The 20,819-nt window shown below is 45.6% G+C and overlaps 1 protein-coding gene across 1 annotated transcript; it reads right to left on the reverse strand.

The window, feature by feature from the left end:
- Nucleotides 1-558: 558 nt before the first annotated feature.
- ZC3H12D (zinc finger CCCH-type containing 12D) lies at nt 559-18,823 on the reverse strand. The gene is made up of 6 exons (XM_048298751.1): nt 13,017-18,823; nt 8,943-9,385; nt 4,388-4,527; nt 3,183-3,417; nt 2,465-2,571; nt 559-1,791 (listed from the first exon to the last, which is right to left on the reverse strand). The coding sequence occupies exons 2-6, from the start codon at nt 9,323-9,325 to the stop codon at nt 785-787; spliced, it is 1,872 nt and encodes a 623-aa protein (XP_048154708.1). The 5' UTR covers nt 9,326-9,385; nt 13,017-18,823; the 3' UTR covers nt 559-784.
- Between the last annotated feature and the right edge of the window lie 1,996 nt (nt 18,824-20,819).

The raw sequence follows: 20,819 nt of genomic DNA on the forward strand, positions 1-20,819 counted from the left end.
GTTAGGACTCTAAAAACATGTCCAGTGCTTCAGGGCATTAATGAAAATCTGTGCCATCCTGAATCCAGTCACTAGTGAGGTTCGAATGCTGACAGCCCTGTAACCGTGAGCCCTCCTGTTCACTTTCAGGGGAGGTAGAATGCAATCCCACTGCAGGGGATGACAGCCTTTGCCTCGACTCGATGCCCCATGCAACAAAGCTGGCTGATGCTTATACTCGTGTTCCTGGAGCAGCTGTAATCCTTGCCATAACGCCCCTAATAACACTTAGTTAAGCCTCAGAATGGCATCTCCTTGCCCTAGGACTTGTGCTTATTGGGATGGTTTGCTCTGGAGGTTTCACAAGTTTCTGTGTCTTTGAATCGTTAAAGTCAAGCAAGCAATATCATAGAACCACAGAATGGTTTGGAAGGGACCTAAATGATCACCTAATTCCAATGCCCCTGCCATGGGCAGGGATACCTTTCACTAAACCAGATTGCTCAGAGCCCTGTCCAACCTGGCCTTAAACACTTCCAGGGATGGGGCACCCACAGCTTCTCTGAGCAACCTGTTCCAGCGCCTCACCACCCTCACAATGAAGAATTTCATCGTAAAATCTAATCTAAACCTACCCCCTCTCAGTTTGAAGCCGTCCGCCTGTGTCTTGTCACTAGAGTTCCTGATTAAGTGTCCCTCTCCAGCTTCGTTTTAGGCTCCCTTCAGGTACTGGAAGGTTTCTATGAGGTCTCCATGCAACCTTCTCTTCTCCAGGCTGAACAGCCCTGACCTTCCCAGCCTGTCTTCATAGGGGAAGCACTCCAGTCCCCTTATCCTTGATATTGGGGTACAAAGTGGTGACCTGGCTCATCTCACTGTAAGGATAAGGGGAACACAGCTCCCTGTGTATGTTTACTTGCTGGGCAGAGGGAGGCCTTGCAGCTGGGGTGGGCCAGTATTCCCTGTAAGAGGCACTGGGGTACACATGGGCTTTCTGGAATAAGCCCATTCCGTTGCTGGAATCTAGCTGAAAGGGCTGCCCTGGGGGCTGGCTGGGGAAACAGTGGTGCTGCTGCTGCTGGTGCTGGCTGTACAGGGGAAACCTGTCAGGGGACAGAGTTGTGGGCTGCAGCAAAACATGGTGCTGTGTCTCCAGGGCCTGTTTGTGCTGAGCACCCTGGGGGATGTGATGGCTCCTGTGACCTGTTCTGTGCACACCACGGCACTCCTGAGCCCAGCTGTGCTCTGAGCACATCCCACCCCATGCAGGTGGGAGCATCCTTTGCTGGAAAGGGCACCTGGGTGAGCTGGTGTGGTCCAAGCTCTGAGGGTGATGAAGTGAGAACAGCTTGTCCCTGAGGTCAGCACAGTGGTGAGGGCTGTCCATGGCCCCCCTGTCCTGAGAGGTGCCTAAGGACCAGTTGCAGCCGTAGGTGCCGTCGCTGATGGACACTGCTGACATCTTCTCCAGGAGCGGCTCCTGCTGTGGCAAGCGCTGCTCCAGCCCCAGGTCAGAGCCAGGACCGCCAGCCCAGGCAGGGGATGTCTGCTCAGGACAGCTCCTCTGGGACCTGCCTGGGTAGCAGCAAGGCCCAGAGCAGCCTCTGGCTTCTTGCAGAGTTTCTGTGCAGGCATCGCAGGGTGCAGGCTGTCTGGCCGTGTATGGGGAGCACTGACACCTCTCCTCCTCTTTCCCCAGGGCCAACGGGACCTTTGTTTTGGCCCTAAGCTCATCAGCAACTGAAAGCTGAGCTTGATGTGGTCTCTCTGGATGGTAAAATTTGCATTTATTGCCATAGGTGCATTTTTTACCTGAAAGAAAAAAAAAAAATCAGACAGGAAGTTGTCACTAGCACCAACATCAATTAATGCACACATCACTTCTCCCCAGCACTGGGTGTGATGAACACAGAAGAAAGGGGAAGTACTTTTTTCAAACGCAGTACTGTTGACTCCAGATTTAAATACTGCTAATATAAATAGCACGGTGAAGCAGCAGTAAAAGGAAGTTTCTGCTATTTTAGAAGTGTCTGATATTCATGCTTCAGTTCCTGCACTCGGTGGGCTGGGTGGGAGGCCTGTTGCTGCAAAAGGTTGCTTTAAAAAATGGCGTAGGGATTTACGTCTGAGAAACCTGCACTTTGCTAGGGGGCTGTTGGGAGGGGAAAGAGGGAAATGGTTTGGATGGCAATTCCCAAGTGCCGCAGGACAATCCACTCCACAAAGTGAGAAGCGTGTGCAGGCAGGATGGTCAGCACGGCCATGGAAGCTGTGTGCGGGCAAGGATGGAGAAGCCAGAAACATCCCCTGCCTTTGCTGAGGCCGAAGCCACTTAAGCAGGAGAACAAAAAAGCATCACACCTTTGAGCAACCCCAACCCAAGTCCCTACCACACAAAGCAGGACAGCATGTGGCAGTGGCCCTTAGCCAAGGGACAGCACTGCTGGGAAGCAGGGGGCAGTTCACAGCATGGGGAGAAACCAACCATAGGGGCAAGGCTGCCATTTTTTTTCAGGAAGGACTGGCTTTTTGCTGAGGAAGTTACTAAGGGTGGGTCCGTGCCGGCCTAATGGATCATCAGGAGGCATAAACCTGGAAAAGTAAAAAAAAAATCATGGATATAAGCACATGTCTGTGCACACTGGACGTCTCAGTGAAGTGCCTTTCCCCTGCACACCTCAGGCATTAGGAAACTCAGGAGAAACGTTGGTATGAACAGAAAGAGGAGCACTCAGCTCAGCCTCTCAGACATGGTGCAAGTGCTTTAATGAAAACCCTCCCCCAACAAGGATGGTGAAGGGCCAGAGAGACAAGCTTCTTGTGTTTGCAGAAACACAGGGAAAAGTCATGCTTTGTTGTGTAGGGGAACTAAAAATACTGCCTGCCAGCCTCCTCTCATGGATTTAATTCTGCTTCTTACAGGAAATAGAACCTGGAAGATAGCAACCCTTGGTTTAATATCACAAATTGGACTGGAAAGAAGGAAAGCTGGTCACTAATGCTGCCATTCAAGTAGAAAAGTTCATGGAAGAGTGACATGGGAGGTTTTAAGACCAAAGCTGAGGGAGCAGGAACTCAAGAAATGAGATAAGAAAAGCTGCAGTAAATTCCTTTCATGAAAAGGCTCATGTATTCTGCTACTCATGGGAGCTACGGCCCATAACATTTAAATTCTAGATTGTCTAACACCATCCATCTCTTACCTGTTACTGACAAAAGAGTACATGAGCAGTCGTTGCTCAATGAACCATTTCCACTCGGGGTTTTCATTCTGCAGATCCCGGTAGTGGTCATTGGAAACAATGACTCCGTCCTTCTCATAAGCAACTTTCACTATGTAGCGATCGTCGTAGCAAACCACCCTCTTGCCTTTCACCTTCCGGGAGGGTGTGTAGACCAGGATAGATTGCTTTTCAAGCTCTTCAAGAATGTGCTGATCTGGTTGGGTGGTTGACAAAGTAGGCAAGGGAAGAAAAAAAAAAAGGAACTAATTAATTAAAAATGACCAGCTCTCAATCATCTGCTACAAACCTACAGGAATCTAAAGATATTTCAGCACTTCAGGAAACTCACAGTGGTGCAATTTTCAGATGCAGTGATATCTGGTGGTTATTCAGCAAATCAAAAATTAGGTCTTTTAGAAGAACATCGACTTGCAAATTTTGAGACACCCTTTTTTGATTTTTATCTGCAAAAGAATCCCTTGAATTCTACACCACAGTCTGATACTGAATCCCTGCAGTGCCCTTTTTACCCTGCTAGATGCTAGAAGGCTCATAACCAGCCCTGACATAAGCTTTACCTGGAGATAAAATGTGTGTGATAAAATACATAAATTAACTTCTTCTGCTGCTGTTGAGGACACTCTGACCTCTTGCCATTCCTTCTCTGCAGGAAGGTAGATCTGCCTCCTCTGCAGACACCAAGCTGCTGGCACAGATCTCACAGATCTACTTCCAAAAAAACTGAGTCTCACTCCCCTCCACAGACTTCTGCTGATGCATTTTCTTCTCCTGGAAGGGGAGCCCGTGCACCCTCTGTGTTGGGCAGCCGGCTAACAGATAATAGTCACGCAGTAATGAACATCACTGTCTCCTGGAGGGCCTCAAAAGCTCTGTAGGCTCACTGCAAGCTGACAAACTTCTTCTTTAACTCAGCTGGCAGCACCTGCTGCTTGTTAAGCAGAAGGTTCAAAGCAGTGTAACAAAGCCTTGTAAGCAATTTTAGCTGCTAGCCAGGAGCACTGAATGGGGCAATGAATTAATGACTCATTTAAGTGAGGGAAGTCTGATGCAGAACTTGCACTGTGCTTGTCTTTACAGGAAAAAAACTGTACTGGGTTCTTCACACCCTCTGTCTCCAAACTGCACCTGATGGCCTCCAAATTACACCCAGGATGGTGACCTACCTGCAATGGGGCTGTCCTGTCGAGGGGGCTCCTTTCTCCAGAGCGGGACAAAAACCTTGATGTAAGTGTGCCCCCTCTCTCGAAACCAATCCACTGCCAGCTGGATCCCCCAGCAGGAGAATACTTCTTTGTTTCCATGACTATAAAAAAAAGAGAGGGTGATGAGGAAAGGCTTTTATGAAGCTTGGAGTTCTCTTTAACTGAGCCAGTAATGAAAAGGCAAAATAAACAGGTTTTTTGTCATTCACCAGTTTTCAAGAAAACAACCTGGCATGGTGTCCTGGTGGGACAAATCCAAACACCTCTTCCAGTACAGCTGAAAAGATTTATCTGAAACAGTTTGGATACTTAAAAACAGAGGTATCATATCCCCCACTTCTGTGACCCAAGCCTTTTCCTTCCATCTGTATCTGGATGGACTTAAGTACAAGCAAGACCTTAGGCTTTGTCAAACCCTTCACACACCTTGTCTGAAAAAGGTTAGAGGAGTGAGAGTTTCTTCCTGCGCAAGCAGAAACCCATGAGGCTCTCCTGTGAGAAACAAAATGTGGGAATTTTCTTCTGTGGTAACAGGGCTGTTAGAGATTTTAATGGCTGAAGTGGCTGCATGTGTGATCACAGGGCACTCCACTGGTGATCTTTTTTGGAAACATGAGAACATGTGGGGGAAGGAAAACTGTAAGAGGCAGGATGGGAAATATAAAGAACCTAACCCAGGACACCAAAAAAGGGACAATACATCAGTGGGCATGGCCACAGGCACCTCAGGCCCACTTTTATCTTGCCCTAGTTGGTGGATATTTTCTTCATTGCACAGAGAGGTAGAAAAGCCGTAAGACAAGTGTTTTAGAGGTGCCAGCAAAGTGGGTTCTGAACAATTCAAAATGTAGCATAAGACCAGAAATAACCTCAAGGAAAACAACTAGGGGTGACATCCCTCTAAATTTCTCACCTTCCCTGAAAATTCCTACTGCTTGGCATTCACTTACCTAAAATTTGACCACAGTGCAGTGCATGTGTAAAGGAAGGCCATTTGTCAACTACCTCGGCACAAGAAAACGAAAATAAACTGTGCACCAAGTCCTAAATGGATAAACACCCTCACAGTATTGACAGAATGCTCATCCTTCTACTTTGACCTTCCTGCATGATATCGCCAGTCTCACTCAGGCTTTCACCTCTGCAAAAAGCCCTTGTGAATGACTCTCTTGGCTGCTATACCCACCTGCAGTCACAGACCAGTCAAGGACAATGCCACAGTCTTTAAAGAGTCTCCCACCACCACATCCCAGGGATCCATCTCTAGGTTCTGCCTACATCAGCCTCATAACCAAAGCTCCATTTTACAGCCATTAAAAGTTTCTGTCCTGAAATGGTGACCACAAATGAAAAATAGCACCATTTGGTGGAAGAAACCTGGTTGCCTATTAAGAGGTATCAAGGCAATACGAAGTCATATAAAACCCTTAGCAATAATAAATGGCCTGAAGTGCTTGACATACCTAATCTCCATTTTAGAACAGCTGTTTTGTTTGGTTTTAAAGGATAGGATCTACCCAGGATATTCATAACATCACCTGGACAGGTGAATTGGAAATTTGGGTGACTTTTTCAGATAACTGCCTTTAAAAGGCAGTCCAGGTACAACTTTGATGCCGTGACTCAAACATAAGTTCAGCAACAGCTTTCTTTAATATTGACTACTTGTATATGTAATCCTGTGAGCTTTAGGAAGGCAGTTCTAGGTGTACCCCAGTGCAGAAAGTGAAGTACTCAAGCACAAGTGGTTGGCCAAAAGGCTGAGTGGAACAAGCAAGATGAGGCACCTGGAGCTGTTCCTCAGCGTTATCACTTAATCCAGCTACTGCCACACTGCTACAGCCAGACCTGGGGGCCATCTGAACCACTCTGACCATGTGTGGGGGGCTGTGGTGTCCCCACTGAACACCAGGGACTGCTGTGCAATGGAGCAGGGCCCTCAGGGCTTTCCATCCTCCCTGCATGGGCACAGACTGGCTCCTGTCAGTCCCCTTTCCCACACAACCCTGAAATCCATGGACCATAACGTACCCATGATCTGTCATAACTCAAGGTCATCTCTCCCTCCTGCCAGCAACAGGGTACACTGCACCTGGGTCACAGACCAGCAGGGCCCATCTCTCAGAAAATGAAGCAGAAATTTGGCATCTTTGTGACTCCAGCAGTTAATCCATCATTAGCACTCAGGAAGTCCTTTTTAAATTGTGCCATTCCAACTCCTTTGAGAGGAAGTTTAGGCAAACCAACTTCTTCTGAAAGCTGCAAATGGCCCCATCTCCACCTGGCCATGACACAGCATCAGCCACAGCTTTCCCAGAAAGGCCTAGGGAAAGGCCTCTGTAGCTACCACAGCTTTAAAAGTAGATGTAAGTGCAAGCACTAGAGGAGATAGCAGCCTCTTTGGTGATGCATGTGCAGTGAATATGGTTATGACAGTTCCTTTTCCCTATTAACACAACTCCATTTATTTTTTCCACCAGCCTTGCTAAACTTCCCATGGACAGGCTGGCAGGCAGCTAAGTTTCTCATTGCATCTGATGGAAACACAAAGTGTGCTGAGATGTTTGCTGAGTGAGACTGGCTGAAGGCAAGGTTATTTTCAATTCAGCTTCTCTGGGTGGGCTGATGGATGCTTGAAGACTGCCAACTCGCTTCATTACCCTGGGGCATCCACATCCTTTTCAAAGCCTTGCACTGGAAGTGGGCCCTCAGTGCCAACCCCGAAATGCTCCAGAAACACCAATCCTAAGATGTAAATACAAATGCTCAAGATATTTTTCTCCATGCAGAAAACTGCCACTTGAAGCTCTAACTTCTTGATTGTTTCATCCCTAAACTGCTGCTTCTGCTGCACTTTTATGGTTGTTGGTGATGATGGAGTTTTTCCCCAGCAAGGGAACCTAATATCCCTTTCCCCTGACATCTGCAAACAGTCCTTCTCTGCCTGATAGTAGCAAACCAGAAAAATTAAGGCAAGGATACTGAAAGCACTCACCAGGCCTACCCCGTTAGCCAAAGCAAATGCCATTCAGCACCACTTTGAAAGGCATCCAGGAGAGGAAAGCAGCTCCTTCCAGGCTGCGCCCTTTCAGTACCAACTGAACTGACAAGCTCAACAGTCTCCTCCATCATCCACAAAGTTTTTATCAAGACAGAGGTTGGGACATCTGAGAAGAGCTATAAAACCTTTGCCTTTCTGAAGGTCAAAGCTGCTGTGCCAAGAGAGCTGAGAACAGAGCACGTGGCCCGTCAGGAGTCATATTGACCCTGGCACACTGAAAGGGTGGGTGATCAGCTCTGCCACACTGCCTGAGCGGGTGCTCAGTTCTTTCGCAGAGGCAAGAAAGACACCCTGAGGAGGGGCTTGGGTGAAGAGGCAAAGCAGGGCAGGAGAGCCTAACACCTGGCTACTGAGCTCACGGCCCAGAGAATGCCAAGCAAGTTTGCTCTGTTGTGTATTTCCCACTCCTCCGGAGCTGCCTTGAGCAGGGAACCTTGGTTTTGGTTGGGATTTCTCCCTTCACCCACAAGATGGCATAATTTGCTTAGTCTCCAGTTGCCCTGGATGTGCTTGTCCACTTTCCTCTCTAACCAGAGGGGGTGTGGTCTCATCTCACCTCACAGGACTGCTGACTGAAGGAGGAAGCCTTCCTTTGCCCTGTCCCAGCCTGCAGGGATGGGCTTGGCCCTGCTGAGTGGACAGGGAAGTTAACAGAGAAATGGATAGCCATTTCCTGGACTCTTTACTCCACATTGCCTGGATAAACAGAGGCCAACCCACTGCTGTCTTTGGATATCCCGTCCACAGGGACATGCCAGGCTCCCCATCTGTAAGAGTGCTTTCACAGTGCCAGGGCACAGCTCAGGAAATGTAATTGACCAGGATGGGCTGATGCAACATTTCCCAGAAGAAGAATGACTAAGGAGGAAATGAATCTATTCAATACAAGTCAACTATCAATTCCCTGATATTTCCCTAAAACAGAAGCCAAATCGAAAACCAACAAAAATTATACAAGCTGGGAACATTTTTGGGGTTTACTTGCAAGTCAAAGTGGTACAACTGTGATATTGTTAGAAACCACAGCCACCTGACTTTATTTCCCCTCTCCTTCTTAGATTAGTTGGGTGGTCTGTCTATCTATTCATCAGATTTTCCTGGAAACATCTCAGCATATTGGTTTGGAAATTCTAGGTGCCCATTTGAAAAGGGGGAGTAATTTAATGGTGAGCTCAAAGGGAGAGACACTGCCACAAACAGTAGTGGTTGGACAGAGGCTGCCCTATAAAAAGTCAGAATGTAGAGAGAGCCAGTAACTGCATGTGATGTGCATATTCATGGACATCAAGAGAGCAGCTCCTTAGAAGCTGTGCATCAGCCAAAGAACAGGAATAACCAATTGTTCATACGTCAGATGCATCAACGCACCTCCCACCCAAAGGAAAAACCACTTCAAGCCATCAGTTTTAAAATTCAAAAGCCTCAGAGGAAGAGAGATGCCTTTCAGGAGCTTACCTCATTGCAACATTGCTGCCATCGATCACAATGGGTCTCAAGCAATTGGAAGCATCACTTTCATCTTCTTCAAGCCACTTCAGCCCTGGTGTGGTGCTACATGATCCACGGGCAACCAGCTTTAGCTGGGAAGGCTGAGCCTGGTTCTCCAGAGCTTGAGGTTTGCTCCCCATCCGAATCAGCTCTTTCAGCACATCATCCTCCAGGGCCTCTTGGCCCAGGTTCTCCAGCACTTTGCAGATGTCCTGCTTACCATAGCCCAGCTTGCAGAAGAAATCCAGCTTGCTCTGGTACACTTCCACCCCTGCTGCAGAAACTTTTCTGGAGCGTGGTGGCACCACTTTGCTAGAAATTGAACTGGCCAGTGCCATTTTAGCACACATTTACGTTCCTTTAAACTCAGTGCTCCTGTCTTCCCAGCTATGTCCCACAGGCATCAGCTTCTGGGAGGGAAAGATTAGAAATAACAAAACACAACCATTGAGGAAGAACATGCAATCTCTCAGTTATTTGTCTAGTGCACAGCAGAGACCACCAGATCAGCTGTCTTCTCTCTGAGGAGACTATCCAATCTTCTCTCAGCATTAAAGCTTTTTTCTGGTCTGCTCTTAATTATAAAAGCACCAGTGTGTCCCATGCAATGTTCGTCACTCTCCAAACATTATGTCAAACAGGTGTCACCTTACTTGGAGAGCAGCGCCAGGCTGCCTGTATGCAGACAGGCTGCATGTGTGAGTTGGTTCTTCAGACTTATCTCACAGGAAATGACACAAAGGGGATTTTCAACTTGCTCTGTGGCTTGTCAGCCCAAGATAAATATCTGTCAAATTCTACTGGATGGGCTCAGATGCCATAGCAACTTAACAAGTATAGCAAATTTCATCCAGTGATTTAAGGAAACATGCTGTTTGCAAAGTATCTGGAAACTCAGATTTTTTTTTATAGTTTTTTTTCCTGCTATGTGTCTGTCTGTGTCTGCGCAGACATAAATTCTGAAATTCTGTCACTCATCAGTTCTGATGACGCCTGACTACTCTTTTCCTGTTACTTGCTATTTCAGTGAGGGCTTTTATGTTCAGAGAAGCAGCTTGTTTTTTTGAAAGCCATCAGGACGGTGCTTGGAAGCAGGTGATCCAGAAAGTGGTTTCAATTTCACTTACGTTTATTGTCAAAAGAAACTGGTAATTCAGAAATGAGTGTACAAAAGTAGCAAAAAGCTACTTCATATTCTCCAGAACTGCACCACGTAAATTTCTGGTCTACCCAGTGAATGAAGGTGATGGGCAGCATAGTCAGGGATACCCAGAGCTGCTTCAGCCCAACAAGCATGACACAGAAGAGCATACATGGTGACCACTCATCTATCAAGCCAAACACCTTCAGTCACCATTGGCTTGCTTGCACTGAAGCATCTCTTGCCACATTTCTGCAGTTATTGGTGCTACCTGGTTAGAAGCTGTGGCTGGTTCTTCTACCCACGTGTGGAATGTAAGGGTGGCCCTCTTCCCTTTGCTGATTGCGGTCAGATGCAGAATTAACTGACCAAACAACCACCTCCATGCTGAGCCCAGAGCCAGAACCACATCCCACACACCAGCTCCCCTTCCTGGTCTGCCAGCCACTCCCTGCCCAGCAGTGGGCCACCCCAGGAGCCAGAAGCTGAAACCTTGGGGAAGAAGGCATGGAGGTACTGGAAAGAAGGAGCTGGGAGAGGATTCAGAGTAAAGCTCCTCCCCAAGGCATAAGAGCCGCCTCAGGCCGTGAGGAAGATATCCATGCTGGGTTCAGTTCAATTAAAACTGATTGGTTCAGCAGGAAAGCATGATAATTAGTTATAACCCCACCTCATAAAATTTTGACCTTTACTTCTCTGTGTAGCTTTATACATTTCAAACATTCTGTGGAACAAATCTGCCTCTCAGTTAAAGGTGACAAACAGCATCAATAAAATAAAAAATACCTTAAATATATCATAATTTTAAGGGGAAAGCAGTTACTGTGTGTATTTTTCCATCTAAATTAAAGCATTGCTTATTTTAGTCAGTGACAGTTTTTCCTTATGGTGCACTCTGTAACAATTTTTGCATCTAATCCTTGTTTTTAATTCATTGACTAAAGATGAAAATTTTCATTACTGAAATGATTTCTCATCTTTGAAACAGCTACTCTCTGAGCTGATATATGTTGATGTAACCAAATAAAGCAGAAGCAGTCACATCTGGGCCAGCAGCACAGTAAAACCTGCTTCCAGGTGTGAGGTCAGTGGCTCCAAACACTTCATGTGTACTACTTGATTTTTTTAAAAATGCCTACATTACTTTAATAAATTATTGTTAATTGAAAACTTTTGTTAGTATCTATCTCCAGGTTGAAAAGAAAATATTTAACACATATTTTAATAGCCATTACTATTATTTTCACTGTACTTCTGTCCACTCTGATGCTCCATCCGAGGCAGCACCAAGCCTGTGGTCCATGTCTGCACCCTTTGCTTCCTTTTGCAAAGCTTGGTCCTTCTGCACAAGCAGTGAATCCCTTTGGCTTGGTAAGTATGGGAAAAGCTGAGCTCTGGATGGCTGCCTGAGGTTGATGTGATGCAGTATAAGCCATCACCAGCAATATGGTAATTCTGCAAAGTTAACCACTGGAATTCTACTGCAGCATGGCCAAACATTAAGAGTGGGCGATAGAGTCACTGCAGGGTTTTCACCACAGAGACCAATTTTGAAAAACTGAGATGGAAGCCTTGGTCACAGACAACACTGAGGTCACCCTTCTCAAGGGGGAATTAAAGGGCAATAAAATCCCTGGCTTACACATTCATAAACAGTCAGGAATGTGCCCAAGTTCAGCATGTCAGTTGGTTGCTTATAACCAGCACAAAAAGCATATGACAAGAGGAGAAACTGTGCATCACAGAGTCCACCTTTTGCTATCACAAACAGGTTGTGAAATTCCATTTACAAACTTTATGACCTTCACTGGCAAACTACTTAGATTTCCTCCTGCCACTTTCCTCCCTTCATCTCAGCAGACCCCACTGGAAGCTGGTTTTGTTTTCACTCCATTGAAAGCCAAACTCTTCTCATATCCCAGATAAATTTATCCATATATAATGGTATACCCATCCTATGTTCTAGCTTAAAAAGCACTCTCTCTGTGGTGTTGTGACCCCTCCTACACACACAGAAGAAATGGCTTCAGTCAGGTTTCCAAAACTCTCTTTCAATCTTAACATTTTAGAATATTAGTATTTTAATGAGTACTTTTGATCAAAAAAATCAGAAGACCTCTTATGATTTTCTGCCTTTGGTATATTTTGACAGGTTTTTAAGATTAGAAAATCATAATTGAAAAAACTTTTCAAAAAATGTGGTGGTAACTACTACATCTTGAATGACTTTAAAGAGTAATTTTTCCTTGTCCTTCCACCAGGTGTTTGCTCCACTTGCGACCAGTCAGAGCAGCACCTCCAGCAGCCTCAGGCCACAGAACCACAATAAGGACCAGTTTGACCCAGAGGGAATTAGGGCTCCTCAAAGCCCCCTCCCCAAAGCCCTGCTCTGCCCAAGCAGAGGCAGAGGGGACACAGCCCCAGGCAGACCTGGCATTGGTTGAGGCAGAGCAGGTTAGGTGTTATCTGAAGTGCTTGTGTATGCTGAGCAGCACAAGCAGCACAGCTACAGCTCCCTGCCACCGCAGTGTTCCCCCCTCACACCTCAGGGCTGGACCACTTCTTCCTCCTTCACCACTGAGAATAATGCTGCAAACCACCTATGACTGACAGCCCATTTGAGCCCTGCCATGAGGTCTTTCTCCAGAAGCAGATGGGCTACTCTGTCTTCAGAAAAATAAGAATTTTTATTTTCACAAACTAAATGTGAAATGTTTTATGTGCGTTTAGATTCACATGAACTCTTCATAACAAGACCGGTCATTTGTTTTCTTGATGACTAAGAAAAGATTTGCCTTTTTCTTCCCTACCTTCACTGCTCCATTTGCTAAAAACAGTAAAGCCAAACTTCCCAGGGAGTGAGCTGTGCTCACAGGCAACCCACTTGCTCTGTACCTTACCTGGCAGTTGCTCTTTCTGTGTCCCAGCAGTGTTGTCGCACCATGCTCCAGCCAGAAGCTGGATTCAGAGCAGTACCAGGCTCACAAGGAAGTCACCAACTTGTATTTAAAGGTAAGGCTGATGTCAGCTGAGAGCAAAGAAGTGCAGTGGGCAGAAGTAATTTTATAGGAAGGTTTTACTTCCTCATTTGGCTGGCCAAGCTCTCATATAACCATCGTTTGATAAACTTCCGCTTCATTTTCCAAAAGGAAAATAAAATAAGAGAGGTTCCCAACACATTTCTATTCTTAGTCACAGGCAAAGGTTAGTCAAACTCACTCCAGCAGGGATCCAGAACATTGGGTAGTGAGAACATAGCATATGAATTCTGGGTCAAGTGAAAAGTTTTCCACCAGGGTTGCTGTACCAAGTTAGCATAGCCTCATTCCCGTGCATCTGGCAAATTCCTGGCCTTCAGGGATACACAGAAAAAAGTATTTTTAAAAACCAACATTTTGCTTAGCACCCAATATTGCAAAGCCTCATTCAAACACCTCCGTGTCTGAGGGAACCTGCTCTGGGACACTACAATGAAACATCAAAAACCAAACAACCCCTTCCAGCCTGCTGGTGCCTCAGTTGAAAGGCTGCTTCAGAGACACTCAGCCTCTCCACAGCAAAGACTGACAGGCACTTCTCCATGGCCACCTGATGTTTTCTGCTTCTTCCTTACCTCGTGGCAAAGAAATATGCCTCAAATCCAATTTTAGGCAGCAGGAAGGGTTGGAGGCTCAAGGAGGGGTTGACCTCTGGGACCCCTTGGATGCTTCAGACAGCTCTTGCAGATGCAGTGCCCTCTGCCCCGAGGGAGGGTTGGGGTGGCCCCACTGTGGAAGGGGAGCACCTCTGCCATGGTCACAAGGCAACACACCACAGCAAGGTTGACCTTTCCCAGTCAGAAATCCCACTACTTGCATACTTTGTGGGAGGAAGCAGGGTGGCTGAACCCCTTGTAGTGGTATCCTGTTTAATCCAAAGAGTGGTTGCTGGTTGCTGCAAGCCTCACCGTTGCTTCCTGGATGTTTCCAGGTGACGATGATGCCTTTGCATCACACCCAGACTCCTGGAAATTCTTTGGGACCCAGGATGGCCTGCTGCTGTGTAAAACAGTGCCCAGGCAATCACAGGATAAAGGGGCAGCACACAGCCTCCTCTGTCCTACCTCTGGCACAACACTTTCTCTGATCCACTAAGCTCTGGCTGGGCAGGTTAATGCCACAGAAATAGGGGCATGCTCCTAAGATCACAACTAAAGGAACATGTGGGTTCCCTGCTGCCCAGAACGGCTGTGAGAGCAGAACAGCCACAACCCTTGACTCCTCACTCCTTGGACTCAGAATTACACAAAAAGTTGGAAAAGACCTTTGAGATCATCAAGTCCAACCTAAACTCCAAACATCCCTGGAGAGGAGGGATCTTCTCTGCTCCATTTAAACTTTCACAACGCCACACACCTCATCACAAGACCACCATGAAGCAGTACTATTGGAAAAGAAAGTTGCTGCATTATTTATAACCCAGGCAGGCAACAGAGGAAAGCACACTACATTGTGCAGTGTCATTGCAACCCCTACTTGTCAGTAAAATGGGTTTTTTACTACATAAATAGGAGCAAAATGGATCCTATAAAAAGAAAAGAGAAGTCAATTAGATAAGAGAATTTTAATTTCTGTTGAAATGACTAAGCCCGTCTACTGTAAAAAGCCATGAGCAAAAGCCTTTGACATCATTCAAATTGTAGGCAGACAATTAAGGCAAGACCCTTAGCCAATTCCTGAAACCTGTCAAAAGCCTTTACCTAGGTGATCCCCAGTTACCAGAAAGAAGACCATGAGAAATAGAGGACCATATTTAACTTTTCAGATGGCCTCACACCCTTTCGCTCACCAGAGCAGACACACATTTGAGCACCCAAGGCTGTGGTTTCATAGACATTTCCTTTCTCTGCTGTGCTCCCTAGTGCTGACAAGCACGCTGAGTTTTCCCAGCACAAATTTACTGCTGCTCAAGCCCATTGTTATGTTCAAGAAGGAAAGACCTGCAGTAGGAGTTTTCAGAAGGGAAGATCTCCCCACTAATGGATGTTCCAATGCTGAGCTGAGGACTGAGGATTTACTGGTTTGTGAAACAACTAGACCTTCACCAGAAAGAATCACTATCGACCTCAAAGTGGGGCAGCCTTATTGTGGCAGCTCCTGGAGGCTATGGAGATGACCAAGCATGACTTTCAAGGAGGCTCCCTGTGCAAAACCACATTCCTGATAGTTAGACTTCTGCATGGAAAAAACATTCTCTTGAAACTGGCACTGTGGAACACCTCAGGTGTTTTGGTCTACACACTCCACTGAGGTATTTGCTTTGCTAAAGGAAACGGTCATTATTGCCTCAGCACAAAAGAAAAGCGTTATCACCCTCTGCCTCATGTGAAAAGCTCACCTGCTGTGAATACCAAACAAGCATACATGCCCATAGTAACACAGTGAAAATTCTTTAGCCCCTAATCAGCAGAAGAAGGTCAGGATAAAGCAAGTGCTAAATCAAATGTAGGTCTATTGCCAGCAATATTTTTAATAGTTCTGGAACTAATACATTCTCCATCCTGCCTCAAGTGAGAATATTTCGCTACTCCCTTCAGGAAGGCTTGGGTCAGACCCTCAAGCCAAGCTCTCTCAACAGTACAAGATACACTCCCGATTTTAACTATGGTTTTTTACACACTATTAGGCAAAATCTGTATGTCTTCTGCCAGTGAAATTCTCTCCCTGTTGGAGACACTGAAAATCTTGACTTGGAGACAGGTGTTCAGCCTACATCACTAACTTAGTAGGTCCTACTAGAGTACCACCAGCTCAGTTACTGACAAGCAATCCCGTATTCAGACTGGCAAAAAGCCACTACCTTTAGAAGAGGTATGCTCGCCAAAATGACCACCTTTCCTACTTCCCCAAAACTATGCTGCTGTAGCAAGCACTCCATCTGACCACAGAACAGGGAGAAAAAAAACAGGAAAACCAATTTCAGTAATGTAGACAGTGGTAACTTCCTGGAAAATTTCAACCCCATCCATAAGGTCTGATGTAGCAGGATCCCTACTTGGTTTTGCCTAAAATACCTCTTTTTCCTTCTTTTATATAACAAGATACTGCTATGACTCAAGTTGTTTTCCACTAGGCTTAAAATAAAAAAGTACCTTTTACAATCAGAAAGTCCCAAACAAGTTTCAAGTTCAAAAATTTACTGCCGTTCAGGTTAAGATTTCAGAAGGCTCTTGGAACTGTCTTTCAGCTTCAATGATTTATTGTAAGCTTATGAGACCTAACCCTACATATGGTCTGCTGGTACTTTTTAACACAGCTACCATGTTTAACCAAGGTGATACTGGCTTGCTCACTGAGAAAAAGCACATTCCACCAGACCAAGCATTTCACACAAAAATACAGCCATGTAGCCAGTATATACATAAATCTTACTGTAATTTAACATTTTTCAAATTGCTTGTGCTACCCCTGTATGCAACAAGTGATTGATAGAAAAGGAGAGACATTACCCATGCTCCAGGAAGCTTACAAGCAAAACCTGTAATCCTGTTGTCAATAATGTACAAATTTTACATTAAAAAAATCAGGCTACAGGAAGGCGAGATGGACAAAGATAAGAGCAGCAAAAGAATCAGAAATTGTTCTAAGCTTCTTGAAAATTTTAAAACGCTTGTCCAAATAACTAATAGATGAGGGGAGGCGGGGGAGAATTTGTTTTGTTTAGCTTTGTTTGTGTGGTTGTTAGGGTTGGGTGTTCTTTTGACAAGTGGAAGGAAGCAGGTACAGAGCATTACTTCCAGAGAATACAGGGTTACCATGACTGGGTTTGGGTAACTCCCAGCCTGCAACGCCAACCACTTGGATACATCATTTATGCTTCTTCTCCTGACTTGTGTGATGTCTGTGGGATTAGAGAGAGATCTCTGTTGCAACCTACCCCTCTCCCACTTGCCTTTAGTGCTCTACAACCAGGTCCTATTCACAACATGGTTTTAGCCAAGTCCACTCCAGGTCTTGGACTCGAGCTCAAGAGATCTACATAGAACTAAAGGAACTACACCACATGACATCAAAATAAGTCTCAAACTTACTCAAATCCATGAAACAAAACAGTTCAGAGTCTACATCATATTTTTAAGCTGTTGCAGGTAAACTCTGAGGAGCTGGTTTCTAAGCCTTCAACTAATGAACAAGGAGCCTAAATCATGAGGAATCCCCCTTCAAACAGGCCTCAGCTATGTCACAGTGAGGAAGTTGATGTTTCTGCTACAATATTTTCAATGCTATTTTCAACATTAGAGAGGAAGGTGGGGTTTTTCGTTCTGTTTTTTAACTACCACAAGCACCACAGGTCAATACTGAAACTGAGGCTGGAGATACAGCATTGACGAAAAGGAAATGACAGGGAAGTGTGAATTCTCATTAGATTAAAACAAGTCAACTCTTCGACTCCCAGATAATGAAGAGTCCTGTCCACTCCAACACCTCTGGCTGGACAGGAACAGCAGGAAATGTTTGTGGTTTCAGCTGACCATACAGCTTGTTCGTGCAATTTCCAAAAGAACCACATATACACAACTGTAATTTCTGATGACTGGAGCAGTAAATCCCATCTACCCCAGAGTGCTCGGCTGTCTGTGCATGTGCCAGGTGAACAGCAATCCCTCCAGCGTCAGCAGAGACCAGCAGCCCTAAGATTTAGTACTTGCCTTCAAACTGGAGGCTGTCATTTGATCGCCTATTAATATCACCGTATTTCTGAGCATCCACATCTGAAAGCTTCCTCTTAAAACAGAAACAGGTAATTTCGCCCATCTGAAGAAACTGGGTATTTTTAAAAGCAGCAGGGCATACTGAAAATCAGAAACCTGAAACCTTTTGGATGCACTGATTTTTTAACCCTTTATTCTGAAGACTTTGGCCAACAATGCAAATGGACTATTTACTTCCATATACTACTCATTTAAACTTACAGTTCTTAAGCATTTACCTGTTTCAAAGAAAACAAAAGCCATTTCTGCTGCAGAAAAGTGAGCAATTCACCTGAAATAGGGTGTTTGTTGCTAAACATTGAGAAGTATGTCCCACAGATGGTTGAGGGCTAGCTGAAGCCTAGGAATGACTGCTGAAACTCTGTGATGTTACATCACAACTCTCCAATAAGAGGACCTCTGGTGTTCAGCAAGAATTCAGCATTCTCCCCAACTGGAAGCTTTTTTGTTTGTTTGTTTCTATGACTGCCATTTCCTAAAGAAAGCAAGAACGCAACTGCTTCACTATCTCCATACCCTTGTCAAATCTGGCCAGTCTTTCTGCAAGTTAAAAATGCAATGTAGAAAAGAAGGACAGCAGGACTGGTAACAGTATGATAGTGCAAACTTTGTTTAACAGAGCAGGCCAAGAGGAAGAAGAGCTCAAGACAACCTACTGCCTCTGCAGCACTACTCTGAATGCACCATATCCTGACCTAGAACAGTTCCTTGGAATCTTCGTATGCCCAGACTAAGGCAGAAACATTCCTGAAAGGAACAGTGAGCAGTCCTCAGCCCCAGATTCCCTGAGACCTCCAGGAACAGGCCTCCTGGCTACCTCTCCTCTGGAACAGAAGGCTCTCGCTCAGACTCTGCAAGGGTGGCACCAGCCCCTGCAGGGTCTCAGAGGGTGTCATAGGTTAGCAAGCATAGTCCCGGAAGGGATGTCCTTGCTAAGGGGTGCTTACAGTTTCCTCTGGGACCCGACAGAACCTATCAGCTGGCCAGTTTGAATATGGACAAGTCTCTAAGCCACTTAAAGTTGTGACCACCTCTGTGATCCACATTTAAGAATAGGCAAACTCCCCCCCAAGCTCTCTCTCATTTCCGGCGCTGGGACAGGTGACTGCGGGCCCCGTGTGGGGGCCAGCGGGCCCGGCCAGGCCCTGCTTGGGCCAGGCTGGGCCGGGCCACGGCCATCCTGGAGCCGATGGACCTGTTCCAGCCGTGGAACCCCCCCCACTGCCTTGCCGTGGGCAGCCGGAGCGGCTCGGCTCTCCCCCCTCTCCACTGCAATAAGAAAAATTCAACATTCCAGCTGCAAAGCTGCAAGGCCGAGGTGAGATTAACCCTTTTATTGCTGTGAAGAGCTGAAAACCTGAGGGAAGAGAGAGAGGAGATGCTTAAAGCTGAAATTCTGTTGGGAAGCTGTGATATATCAGAGTATCCTGTTGTAATTTCATGAAGATATGGGGGGTGGAGCGTTCAACTCATAAGCAAAAGCACCTGCACTGAGATAGGCAGATGCTGATGCAGCTGTAATTTCATGAGGAGTTTGGACAGGGAGAGATGAACCAGATGAGGACTTTTGCTCCAAACGGGAAAGGAGAAAACCTCAGTTCCTAGAGATGCTCCCAGAGATAGTCCTAAAGATGAAGATGATGAAGACCCTTTGCTCCCAGGGAAGGAGAAGGGCCTCTGTTTTTGTTCCTGAATGGCTCAACCTTAAAATTGTACCCCAAAAAACTTCAAGAGTGGATCCTCGAAAGCAGTTGCGGGAAAAGCTGCAAGTCGGGGGAAAGGACTCACACACAGGCAGAGAGACTCCTCTTCCTAAATGGACTGAACGTATTTGGAAGTGGGCGGCTGTCTCGTTGTGATAATGTTTTCATAGCACGAGCAAGAAGAGACTTCTCTTTCTAAATGGACTGAACAAGGTTATTATGGAAGTGGTAACAGACTGAACATCCTTAAGGGTTGTCTTTTTACCTTGTCAGTGGGAGAAGGGAGGAAGGTGGGGGGAGGAGGAGAGTTCTGAAGGTGGTATAATTTTTTTTTTTCCCTCTTTTAGGTCTGTTAATAAACTTCTTTATATTCTTTCAAGTTTGGTGCCTGCTTTGCATTTCTCCTAATTCTTATCTCACAGCAGATAAACAATAATGAGTATTTTGGACCAAACCACTACACTAAATTGGTGTTTCTGCCTGGTTACAAACCGAACCCGCGACAGAGGGTTAGAAATGTTTTGCCAGAAGACAGTTATGGAAGCCCTGGATTTCTAGTTCCATACTTTGAAGGACATAAAAATTAGAGATTCATCAAAAGGCAGCTTCCTAGACAAGTACACTTTATAGTCAAGTCCACTTTAAGCCTTGGACTCAAGCCAAAGACTACAGAGAACTAAAGGAACTGTAATGCATGACATCAAAATAGATATCAAACTTACTCAAATACATGGAATAAAACAATTTAGAATCTACATCACATTTTTAAGCTGTAAAGGAATCCAACAGAAAACTGAGGAGCTAGTTTCTAAGCCTTCAACTAAAGAACAAAGACCCTAAAGCATGAGGAGTCCCCCTTCAAACAGGCCTCAGCTATGTCAAAGTGAAGAAGCTGATGTTTCTGCTGTGACATTTTCAATGTTATTCTCAACATTACAGAGGAAGGTGGGTTATTTTCATTCTGTTTTCTAACTACCACAAGCACCAAAGATGTTGGACTCTAGCTTTGTTTTTAACAAAGCAAAGACAGAGCGGATGCTGCTAGAAAGTACATTCCTGTATTAAATATCCTCAGTATCCCCACTCAGCTTAGGTCTGGAGATTATGGTCATCTGGCCTGGCCTGCTTAGTCAGAATTTTCTGCCATGGGGTGATTTCAGCTGCTTTTGTTCCTATAATACCAGCCTTCCCAAAGAATCATCTTAATAAGAAGTTCTCCTTCTGCACAATCCATTGAAATGCTCTAGCTA

This window comes from Corvus hawaiiensis, chromosome 3 (genome assembly GCF_020740725.1).
Source record: "Corvus hawaiiensis isolate bCorHaw1 chromosome 3, bCorHaw1.pri.cur, whole genome shotgun sequence".
NCBI classification, from domain to species: Eukaryota; Metazoa; Chordata; class Aves; order Passeriformes; family Corvidae; genus Corvus; species Corvus hawaiiensis.